Source organism: Antedon bifida, chromosome 1 (assembly GCF_963402885.1).
Source record: "Antedon bifida chromosome 1, ecAntBifi1.1, whole genome shotgun sequence".
NCBI classification, from domain to species: domain Eukaryota; kingdom Metazoa; phylum Echinodermata; class Crinoidea; order Comatulida; family Antedonidae; genus Antedon; species Antedon bifida.
In genome coordinates this window covers 19844778-19857062 of record NC_136226.1, presented here as the reverse complement: position 1 = coordinate 19857062, position 12285 = coordinate 19844778, and the positions used below count along the sequence as shown (strand labels likewise).

Here is a 12285-nt window from a genome sequence, read left to right as displayed (position 1 = left end):
TAATATCTAAATGTAGGACCTGCTGGATGCACTGCACTGTTTGATGCTGGAAGGGCTAAGGGTTTTTCATTATAGGAAGCTTTCTTTAAGCATACAGTAGCTAATACCAAGAACTATTCTCTCATGGCTAGTAATCATCAAATTGCTATGTGATGGTACACTAATTGAAACAAATTCATACTGAATATTATGAGTAACCAAATTTATAGGACAGTACTATAAAACGTTTTTCTTTTAAATAAGGTCTCATCTGTTTATAACATTTGAGATAGTCCCTGAATGTTAAGATTATCCCTTTAGCTATCAACTATGACCCTGCTGTTTTTGTTCTACAGTACTGTACTGTGATTATACAGTAGCTTTTTCAATGCTACTGTATATATATTGAATATATTCAATCATTTTACCTTATTTCCGAAAGCACATGAATTTTCACGATGATCATCTCCAGGCTTATGTCACACATGTTTAACGTAGCCATAGTAAAACTATAGCTTAGGAGCAAAGAAATACTAGAATATTTTTTAATAAAGTACTGTATATAGTTTGCAGATAACCTAAATTTTGGTTGGGGTGGCTAAAATAATTTTCAGTCATTGGAGTATCACATAATATTAGTATCTCTTTGGAGAGAGCACATATCAATCTGTGATCTATTTTGCTATCTAATGACATATATCAGTCATATCCATTTTAAACAATACTGTGAACATAATTTATAGTTATATACCAACATGTGTAACCATTTTCAAATTTTCTATACAAAATCTCCACTAATAAAATCTTTTAAATCCTTCACCTGTAAAATTTGGATTACTTTTATAATTTATTTATTAAATTATTATTAATATCGCCAGTAATCCAAAATTCTTTACTCCTTAAAAATCCGCCAAAACCAGAATCTAATTTTGAAAAAAACAATAACCAAAAACACATTTTATTCAACATTTATTTTTTCTATCTAAATTAGGATTTTATCTGTAAGATTGATTAAACATTACCGGTAATTCAAAATTCTTATTTTATTACATTAAGTCAAGTTTAGTTTTGGCAGTGTTGATTGTATACTGCATTGTTTTTGGTAAATCAAATGATTTATTGCAAAGTCTGCATTTTATTGTACATTATTGATTGTCCTGTTGTACAGTACATGAATTGAAACATACTACAGCTTTCTTCATACTAAAAGCCCATTATCTGAAATGTTACAAACATGGTGAAACACTTTTTTTCTTACAATACAATAATGTACACATTCATAATTAATGATGAGGGTACTGGTTTTTAAACTACATGAAAGTAAATTATTATGTCACCATTTTGAAACATTTGAGGTGATCCCTATTTGATATTAACACATTTTCACACTAATGTATTATTATTATTAATTTACAACTTACAGTGTGAAAATACTCAATTTTTTTATTGTATTTATGAATAAACAGGAATAATGTAATACTGGCAATTTATCAATTAATTTGATGAAACATGTGTATATTTTAAAGTCCAAATATCAAGTAGTATAAAAACAAATACAATAACTAGGCCTAAGTTATAAAATATTTCATTGTTTTAGCTGTACAATTTCAAAACCACTTTTGTCTGTCCGTCACTTCTCGATTATTAAAACTTCAAATTAAAATGAGACTAAAAAAACTAAATTTGCAGCCTCCCGGTGTCAAGGAGGACTTTTTATTTATTGAATTGTTACATTTCAAACATTGTACACTATTTACATTTCATAATTTGTGGAGCATGAAACTAAACGCTTGTTTTCAGACAAAAGTCTTGAGTTTTCCTCACGTAATTGTGACACAGTCGCTTCCAGATCTCCAACAGTTTGTAATCGTGCACATACTTCAGGACTAAATGGTAGCCCATCATTCCCATTACAATTGATATTTTGTTGTCTTTTTACTTTTTGAATTCCCTCCAATTCATTTACTTTACTTGATAGTGCCAACACCTCTGACACAAGATCTTTTTTTGACATATTCTCTAGTCTTTCAGATTGAAAATCATTGTAAACAGCAGTAAAATCCTTCTCATGATATCCGCCAACAACACTATCATCAAATGCATCATCCGACGATTCTAAGTCAGTTTTTATCATTGCAACACTAGAAAAATCTGGAGTCTCAACTTTATGGTCTTCCATAAGAAATTGAGTTGTATTATAAGGTGTGGGTCTATTTTCTCTTCTTTTTGCTGCTCTTGCAGCTTCACGTTCGTCGACTTCCTTTCTCTCTTCCCAGGTCAACTCTGTGTAAGGTTTCCACTTCTTTTTGTTGTTATTGGTAGTGTTGTGTCTCTTTTTTCCTCTTCTGCGTTTTTTCACATTACCTCCATGGTTTTTGTGTACTACTCCAACTCCGTTATTATGGCTTCTTTGAATGTGTTCATTCTTGTGCGGCATTGAGTCAGATATGTTTTGAAATTCTAAATTATCGCTAGGTCCACGCTGCTGCTGTCCTACATAATTTTGTTGGCGAAGTGCCATCAACGAGCCAGGCGTACTAATAGGCCTAAGCCTAGGCCTGGTAGGACTTCGTTCGGGTTCTGTTCCTTCGTCATCCCCGTCCGTACCTTCAGGTTCAAATGAAACATTTCGATCACTTTCGTCCGTCAAACTCATAATTTCTACTATGGTCATTAAGTCCGATTGTCTTTAATGTACAGAAAACAGTTTAATGTTATGCTTTCCACTAGGCCTAGCTACTGCAGTAGACCACGTACCTGCCACTCAATATTTTCACCTATCTAGGCTATACTAGGCCAGGTAAAAAAATCAACAAACCAGCCAAGCACAACAACATTCACATCATCACGTCACGAACAAACGACATCGACTCTCTCCCCCCGTCACACACACGCCACCACCAGTATTCGCCAAAAATAGCGTCGCTTGGCGGCGCAAGTTCATAAAGTCAAATCTTTGATAAAGTCAAAAGAAGATTAAACGAGAACTTATTAATATATTAGTCCATGGGCTGCTGGAGGAGGGGCCCCCTGCACTCCTCCCCTACATCCCTACATTTTTAGTATTTTTATGTACCTATATATCCGGTGAACTAAAAAATAGATGTTAACATCAAATATCCACATTCCCGAAATGTAGTTTAACTGATTTTTAAAAACGATTTAATTTCAGTTTCTCAGAACCAATTTGGGTTTGGGTGTAATACAAATAGCCATAAGTACAGTTTTCCTTGAACAAATCATTCATTCTTGGTATCAATGTATAGACATTAATGACATTACAAAAGGTCACATCTTTTTTGAAAAGGAAAAAATTCTGATATCTACAAATATGTCAATATCTTTTAAATATGCCAACATTGTTGTTTAAAAATTTGCTAAAATGATTCATATATGATAGCTAGGTAATGTATATGAATTCTGATTCATCCATATAACCATTTTTAGGTATATGTATATAGCTATAAATATGTAGGCCTACACAACTTAACAAAGTCAGTTATTTTTCGTGCATTTTTGGGAGTAAACAATACATGTGAGTTTGATCGGAATTTCAAGTAATTATATAGTGGAAGAGATTATGAGATACGAGCGTGTGCACGCGCAAATCAGACTTGAACGCTATGAATGTACCAGTAGGCCTAAATATAAAATTGTAATACTGTATTATGAACTTGAAATATTTCACTCATTTGGGCAAGAGGAGGGTGGGCATATATAGGCTACTGAATCTACCTAAAAAATATGGTGAACTAGTCAAGTCGCCCCATCGCAAAGTCGCCCCATACAAAGTCGCCCCATACAAAGTCGCCCCTTACACAGTCGCCCCATCGCAAAGTCGCCCCATACAAAGTCGCCCCTTACACAGTCGCCCCATCGCAAAGTCGCCCCATCGCAAAGTCGCCCCATCGCAAAGTCGCCCCATCGCAAAGTCGCCCCAACGCAAAGTCGCCCCATCGCAAAGTCGCCCCATCACAAAGTCGCCTTATCGCAAAGTCGCCCCAAAACGTTAAAAAATAGTTTACAAGTGCGTAAAATGTCGCAATGATACACAAAATAACACGGAACGTGTATGCATAACAGGGGAAGCCCCGCCATGTAGTCTCAGGTTACACGATCGGCACGCACCCCCATCATCAGAGAGGAAACCCCGACTAATCACTCCGCGGTCGCACTAACGTGCTAGCTTACCAGAGGGAAACCCCCGTAATTACTCCGCCGTTGTCGCACTACAACGCACCATCTGAAGATGGGGAAACCCCGCCGGAGTTTTACGATGATATCAGTCGCGTTCGAAATCGGTCGCGTTTAATTTTGGTCGCGATAAAATGATGTTATACGATCTAGATTATTTTTACTTTGGTCGATGAATATTTATTATTATTATTAGGCCTATATTAATAATTGATTTTTGTTTTTATTTTACAGGTCAGTATGATGAGAAAGATGTGTGCCTTAAAAAATGACAATTTGTAAACATAGTTTAAGATTATAGTATTATCCAGCATAATGTCATTTAGGCCTAACAGTACATAATTATTTAAATGTGAAATATTTTATAGGAAACGTAGGCTGCGCCTGTGTCTTTTATTTTATATGCAACAAATTACGTAAAACAATTTATTTATAAACATTCAGTTTACTATTATATACATAGTATTACAATGCACATTGATTCTAAGCCTGGAAAGGCAATCCCATCATTATATCCATTATAAAATTGCATCATATCACCACTATGTCGTAAATGATGACGTGCGTGTGTGTATTCGTCGTACGTCCGTGTACGTATTATTCCGTGCCTCTTCACTGTCTTGTTTAATTTAAAATTAAATAAACACCCGATATGAGGATATTTATTAGGCATGATAATTAGAATGTTCTATAACCAAAAGGGTTGAAAAGAATTTCTTCAGTAAAATGATCATTGTGCTGTTGAATAAAAGGCGACTCGCCATCTGAAACATTCTCTGAAACCAATCGGAGCTGCGCCTTCTGGTATCTGTTTCCTCACAGCTGCTACGTCTTTCTGCTGACCGTCGGGGATTCCCCTTTTTAAAAAACACGCACACGATACTGTACGATGGTTTTTCCATGGTCAAAATGTAGCGTTTTAAATTTTACTAAAATACCTGCATGTAAAACAATCATATCGGCGATGAAATTTTTTATTTTTTTTTTCTTCATTTTGAAAAGTCATTATAAAATTAAGACACATAACTTGTCAATAAATGCAAAATGATCAATAAGTAGCCTATAACACTCATTGTCTTACAACACTGTTATTGTTTTAACTACTGTAAATCAGGTCAGTCAAAACATCTGGACTGCTATCGGTCAAGCTGTATTCCGATACAACCTGTATCAGCCACAATACTACCAAAGGTCTAGTTGTCATCAAGTCTGAAAGCTATACTGGCGGGGACATTTTGTCCCTAGTAGGTTTAACCAAGTCAGGCAGGTTTCAGGCTCTTCAGGCCTATGGTAGTATTAGTTAGTTAGCTCTATCATAAAAGAGCAGCCCTTAAACCATAGAAATATCCAGCTAGTGTCTGGGAGGGTTTAGTTTTCTCACTCGGAGCTGAAGTCCCGTAAGGCAGTTTAGTGAACTTTGTTCTACTTTTCTGGCAACTTCTGCAGCAGATCTAGTACCAGTCGTATTGGTTTCCATTCCACTGGACACTACTAGTAATGCCGAGAGGGGATTCCTGATAATTGGGCAGCTCAAGATTCCATATATTATGCCCTGGCATACTTGGAGAGGCCACTCCAACTTTGTTTGTACAAAGGATCAACACGGGGATCGTCAGTTACCGGTTATAAGTCTGTTGTCCGATTGGCGTAGGACTTGACGCCAGGGGTCGATCTCGACAGTGGGAGGGATTATTTAATTCCATTGAATAGCTACCGCCCGCCTTAAGCTGGGCAGCCCCCAGCCAATTAGGTGCTATTCCGCCACCGATTGCTTGTCTCACTGGGTGCGTGGGACTTATGGTTTTAATTAGCCTGACAGGCAGTTAGATTGAATGTACCCAAGACAAAAAGAAAAATTAGAAATAGAAATAATTATAAAACAAAGCATTTAAAACTTGGTACATGGAATATTCGTACTCTTAGAACTGGATTAAATAATGATCTGCAGAAAATAGATGATGCACGTAAAACAGCAGTCATCGACTCTGAGCTCTTACGTCTTGACCTTGATATTGTTGCTCTTCAAGAAACACGCTTGCTAGAATCTGGTTCACTGCAGGAAAGTAACTATACTTTTATATGGAAAGGGAATAATACTGGCTGTGTGAGGCAACATGGAGTTGGTTTTGCCATCAAGAATAACCTGTTCAGAGATGTTGTAGTATTAGGAGGTAGTAATGAGAGGCTGCTTGCAATTAGGCTTTCAAACTCTATTGAGTCACCTGTCATCTTGAGTTTGTATGCACCAACACTTATGAGTTCCGACGAGGTTAAAGATCAGTTTTGTCAATATCTGCATTCTTTTATTAAGAACATTCCTGAGAAAACACCTTTAATTTTGCTTGGTGATTTTAATGCTCGAGTTGGTGACAACAGGGCAGCATGGCCAGCATGCTTAGGGAATTTTGGTGTTGGAAAGCTAAATGAAAATGGACAGAGGCTTCTTGAATTATGCTCATACTTCAAACTTTGCGTAACTAACACATTTTTCAAATCAAAGCCATCTCACAAAGTTTCATGGAGACATCCTAGGTCTAAACACTGGCATCAGCTCGACTTAATAATCACACGCCGTTCTTCCTTAAATGATGTTAAAAATACTCGTACGTTTCATAGTGCAGTTTGCAAAACAGACCACTCTCTGGTCTGCAGTCGACTAAAAATTGTGCAAAAGCAAAGACCAAAAACCAAACATCACCCTCTTCGGAAGATCAATGTCAAGGAAACATCCGACACTGATAAATGTGCAAAGTTTGAACATCAATTAGCAAAAAATCTTGCTATGCAAGATGAGTGCAAACATATTGAAGAATACTGGGGGAAAATGAAAACTGCAATTTATGACTCTGCTATAGAAGTGTTTGGTAAGAAAATAAAAAACAACCAAGACTGGTTTGAAGAAAAATCTGAAAAGTTACTGCCCGTCATTGAGAAGAAACGTACAGCTCTGTTAGCTTACAAGACTCACGCTACACGGCATAATCTTGCTTCTCTACGTTTAGCAAGGGCTGATGTTCAACGAGTTGTGCGCCAGTGCACTAATGAGTACTGGGAGGAACTTAGTGGTCAGATACAACAAGATGCTGATACAGGGCATTTGAAGGGAATGTATGAAGGAATCCGAAAAGCCATTGGGCCAGTGCAAAAGAAAACAGCACAAATTAAAGACCGAAATGGTAATGTGATAATCGATCAGAAGAAACAGATGGACCGATGGGTAGAACATTACTCAGAAGTTTACCAAACTAAGATGCCTGTATCCCAGGACGAACTAAAAAATGTTCAAAATTTACCAACTATGTTGGAACTTGATGCCTACCCAACTATGGATGAAGTACGATCAGCAGTAAAGCAACTGTCTTCAGGCAAGGCTCCTGGTGATGATGGTATACCAACTGAAATTGTTAAAGCAGGCCTGACTCATACATCATCTGCATGAGCTTATTAGTCTCTGTTTGGTCTCTTGGTAAAGTTCCACAGGATTTTAAGAATGCATCCATTGTCACTCTATACAAGAATAAAGGTGATCGTGGTTGCTGTGATAATTATCGCGGCATTTCTCTGCTTAATATCTGTGGAAAAGTATTTGGAAAAGTAGTTTAGCTTTAGCGGAAAGGGTATATCCAGAGTCTCAGTGTGGTTTTCGCTCTGGAAGATCTACCATTGATATGATATTCTCTATTAGACAGCTGCAGGAAAAATGTTGAGCAAAAACAGCAACTCTACCTGGCATTTATCGATCTCACTAAGGCTTTTGACCTTATTATTAGAGACTGTCTATTTGAAATCCTAAGGAAAATTGGATGTCCACCACCTACTCTATTAAATATTATCCGATCCTTCCATCAAGGAATGCAAGCTACTGTCAAGTACAATGGAGCAGTGTCTGACTCATTTGATGTCGAGAGTGGGACAAAACAAGGAGATGTTCTTGCCCCTCTTCTTTTTGGGATTTACTTTGCAGTCGTCCTCCAAAGAGCTTTTGAACCTAATCTTATGGAAGGAGTTTTATTGCATTATAGATCTACTGGCAAGCTGTACAACCCGGCCAGACTTAAAGCTAAGACAAAAATATTTAAGGTTCTTCTTCGTGATTTTCTTTATGCAGATGATGCCTGTTTCTGCAGCCATTCTCCTAATGGTCTACAACTTCTACTTGATAAATTTTCATGTGCCTGTGAACACTTTGGTCTCACCATAAGTGTAAAGAAAACAAAGATTTTACCGTTTAAAACAACTGGTCAAAACAATTGTGGCTCTGGTAACTAATTTTAAAATCATATTAAATTAACATTTTCGAAACTATAAATCAGGGATAATCTTTTTAGAACTTTCAAACAAGGGACTATTTCTTTAATGATTTTTAAAAAGCACATCACTCCATTAAAACCTGTAAAATAAAAATTAAAACACACATTATGTATATAATAGGATAAACATTATAATGTATACGACATTTAGCGCGACCAAAGTAACAACGCAATCGATATCAAACGCAACCGACTACAGCGTACTACTAGCGGCGGCGCTTCATAATCATACCGAAATAAAACCGTGGGCGACTTTGCGATGGGGCGACTTTGCGATGGGGCGACTTTGCGCTGGGGCGACTTTGCGTTGGGGCGACTTTGCGTTGGGGCGACTTTGTTTTGGGGCGACTTTGCGATGGGGCGACTTTGTATTGGGCGACTTTGTATGAGGCGACTTTGCGATGGGGCGACTTGACTGGATCCCCCATCATCCACCGCCTTCATATGTAAATGAGCATAAATAAGCATTTTCAGTGATCAAATACCATGTATAACAGGTGAAAACGCAATTTAATTCACGCTTGAGTGATTTTTGTCCAAAATTAACATGTTTTCTGTAGATTTTGGTTCAGATAACCCGCTACCTATTGTTTTTATGAACCACGAACAATTTTAACAGATCACTAATGACCTTATGTGATTTTATTTGTAAATTGCATTATATTGACTGAAATGTATGTGTAATGTTAGAGATACAGACGTACTACAGTACTATACATATTGTATATTCACCTTAGTTACTATAACTGAGTCCTCTACATGATTCCCACAGGTAACGGTACGTTCTAATTGTACTTGTAACATACATGCAGTAGACGTTATACCCTTGTTCACAATTACACCTATAGGCCTACCTATGTGTGCTCATTATTTTTTGGAAGAAATAATATTTCATTTTAATTACATAGACTAAAAAGAGAGGAGATAGGCACCGCTGGAAGATATGGCTTATGCCTGTGTATCGTATCATGATAAGTACTCACTGTATCTCATCTGATACGCTCCTATGATCTAGGTACGTCATAGGACAACTAGAACTAGAAAAATTTAAATATAAACGAAAACACACATCGTTTCTAATTAAGTTTTTCCAAAAGATATGATATCTCATTATCATTCTAACCATGTTAGGAGTTGTAGTTTTATACAGTTATATTTTATAATGATAATCAATAAATTTCATAGTTTAGCATGACTTAAGTTTGCATCCAATGACAAATTTAGTTTAAGCAATGGTTTGCCTGGTGGTAGACTCGATAATAGTCATAGTATTTTTTTTAATGTACTGCTTTTTAAAGTTTCTAACTAAACTTTACTCTGGTCTTCTTAATGGTAAACCTTCTTAATTGCCATTATGAGATTGAGAACTAAATTATTTCTCACGTTATTTGCTTTTTTTTGTCTGGTTAAAGGAATATCAGGCTGCCTTTTCCTAGTCTGCAATTTAAGACATGTATTGCATAACAAAAAGGAATGCCACAAAACAGAATCCTCTGGTAAGCAACTGACTTTTTAACACAGGCATTAAACCAATGACCATCACATCGCATCTTTTAAATGTCTTATGGCTATCACTCTATGGTCAATAAATTACAATTATACTCACCCCAGAATTTAGCGATCTTTTCTATTTCAAGATTGCCTTTTAATATCGATATGAGTTTTTGTGTTTTTTTATTCTCGTTTTTTGAAAATGTAATTAACTATTCGGTATTATAATGAAATATTATTTTTCCACACAAATAAGAACACACATACAGATGTAGCCGGCCTGTGGAAATAAAAATTAAACCTTGAAAAAAAGCCCATGGCTTCTTTAGTACTCTTAGGTGGCTTCTTTTCGATGGATTCTTTTCGAGAATACTTTTGCAAACTAAAAAGGGGGCTACTTTTCGAGGAAAAATGATATAAACTGGATCATCCATTATTATCTGCATCACAAGTTTATCTGGAATTAAATCCCCTTGTTTCTTTGATATCTCGAAAAGAAGCCCATATTATCTTGAAAACATCCATCGAGTGGAGCTGTAGCTTGGTGGTTAACATGCTTGCTTTCCAATCCAAAGGTCCAGGGTTCAATCTTGACCAGTTCCAGGGAAACTCATGACTCTTATGCGTATGAAGTAAAAAATAAAATAAATAAGTGAATTCAAGATGGGCTTCTTTTCGAGATTACATTTGGCCTTCTTTTCGAGGGATGCCTTCTTTTCGAGATGGGCTACATTTCAGTCAATATGATGTGCTTTTCAAATAAAATCACATAAACAATGTCATTAGTTAAATCTCTTAACATTTTTCGTGGTTCATAAAAACAATAGAAAGGGTAGTCGATTATATCGAGGCTAAATTTCGCAAAAAAGCATGACTTGAATTGCTTTTCACCTGTTATGAAAGGAAGCAAAATTTAGGATCTTGTTTGTTATGTAATTGTGGTGAAAAAGAAACAATTTATCATTTTGTATTTAATTGTACTAGATTAATTAATATTAGAAACTCGAATATTTAAACAACTTAAAGAAGATCTATATCACAATGATTTGCATAAAATATGGGACTTATTCACGTCAAGCTCATCTGAACTTAGATATCACCTTTTTTTGACGACCTAAAAATTCATGAAGAATATCAAATCCAATTTATAACCAATATTAACTATGTACTATTAGCAAGTAAAATCTTTGACAAATATCGTAAATTATTTTTAACAACTGCATGGAAAGAACGCAACGAAATTTATAACATCCTTCCATAACACAATCTTTTTACTTTTCGCTCAAATGTATTGAATGTATTTTTATGACCTAATGTTTATATACCTTTTAATGTAATAATATTTTATAAATGTTTGTATTTGATTGTGTATTAAGATAAGTCCATATTTATTTTATTTTGTTGCACATCTCTTGAGAATTGTGCCTCTGTTATAAAAGAGAAACAATAAAGTTATTATTATTATTATTATTATTATTATTATTACTACATGGCATTTGATCACTGAAAATGCTTTCAATGTGTTTATTGGCTATGAAAACAAAATTATAATAAATAGATTATTAGTTTAGGAGAAATCGTGCAAATATTTATAGCTAATTTACTTATTTATGCTCATTTGCATATGAAGGCGATGGATGACGGAGAGTGTTTTAAGCAGGTCTGAGATATAAGTACACAAGTAACCAATTCATCTACATCCCACGTGGGGTATATCTAGGCAATGGTGGTTTAGCATTAAAAACACCTCATAAATCGCATTCATCAAAACAGTTCAAGATATGCACCAGTAGATTGAAATCCCTTCACCATTCCTTCAACAAACACTGCATGTATGTAGCCAAAGTAATTGTACCTGGTCATTTTGCTAACACCTTCGTCTTTTAATTATTGTGCAGCGGCACAACATCTATAAATGTACAGGTAACCAAAAATGAATGAAAATCAGTATCTATATATAAATTATGGTTAATTCTGACATAGGCGAGCACAATGTAAAAACTTCGGTACAAATCTCTGCCTTGGATACCCACCTGATCTATCTCAGATGTACCGTGAAATGTAAATTTGATAACATTAGTTTTCACTATTACGATATTGTTCCATATTTCTATCTTAGGAAGATATTATAAAGAGTTTTTTAACAAAATTTATGATTTCAACGGTAGATTTTCAACTCAATTTCAATTCTACGAGGTCAAAGTAATTTCCGGGTTCACGATGAGTTCACCTTGCAACAACCTGGTTTCAACTGAGTTGGCCGTTAGTGGCTATAGCCATTTTAGTTTTTTTGTTTATATTAGGAACAGAC

General features: G+C 35.6%; 2 protein-coding genes across 2 annotated transcripts; one reads left to right on the top strand and one right to left on the bottom strand.

The window, feature by feature from the left end:
• Window positions 1–932: 932 nt before the first annotated feature.
• LOC144846623 (protein HEXIM1-like) lies at window positions 933–2852 on the bottom strand. The gene has a single exon (XM_078703564.1). The coding sequence runs from the start codon at window positions 2651–2653 to the stop codon at window positions 1733–1735; it is 921 nt and encodes a 306-aa protein (XP_078559690.1). The 5' UTR covers window positions 2654–2852; the 3' UTR covers window positions 933–1732.
• A 1865-nt stretch (window positions 2853–4717) lies between these two features.
• Window positions 4718–8442, top strand: LOC144835260 (uncharacterized). Its single transcript, XM_078690328.1, has 3 exons — window positions 4718–4722; window positions 6097–7559; window positions 7859–8442. Exons 1-3 carry the CDS (start codon window positions 4718–4720, stop codon window positions 8440–8442), a joined length of 2052 nt encoding a protein of 683 aa, XP_078546454.1.
• The last annotated feature ends 3843 nt before the right edge of the window (window positions 8443–12285 follow it).

What these genes read in the sequence shown, in the direction of transcription:
- LOC144846623 (XM_078703564.1), bottom strand. Translation starts at nt 2,653, where the DNA reads ATGACCATAGTAGAAATTATGAGTTTGACGGACGAAAGTGATCGAAAT.
- LOC144835260 (XM_078690328.1), top strand. An exon ending in CAAGGCTCCTGGTGATGATG is followed by an intron (nt 7,560 to 7,858) that starts GTATACCAACTG and finishes ATTCTCTATTAG; the next exon opens with ACAGCTGCAGGAAAAATGTT.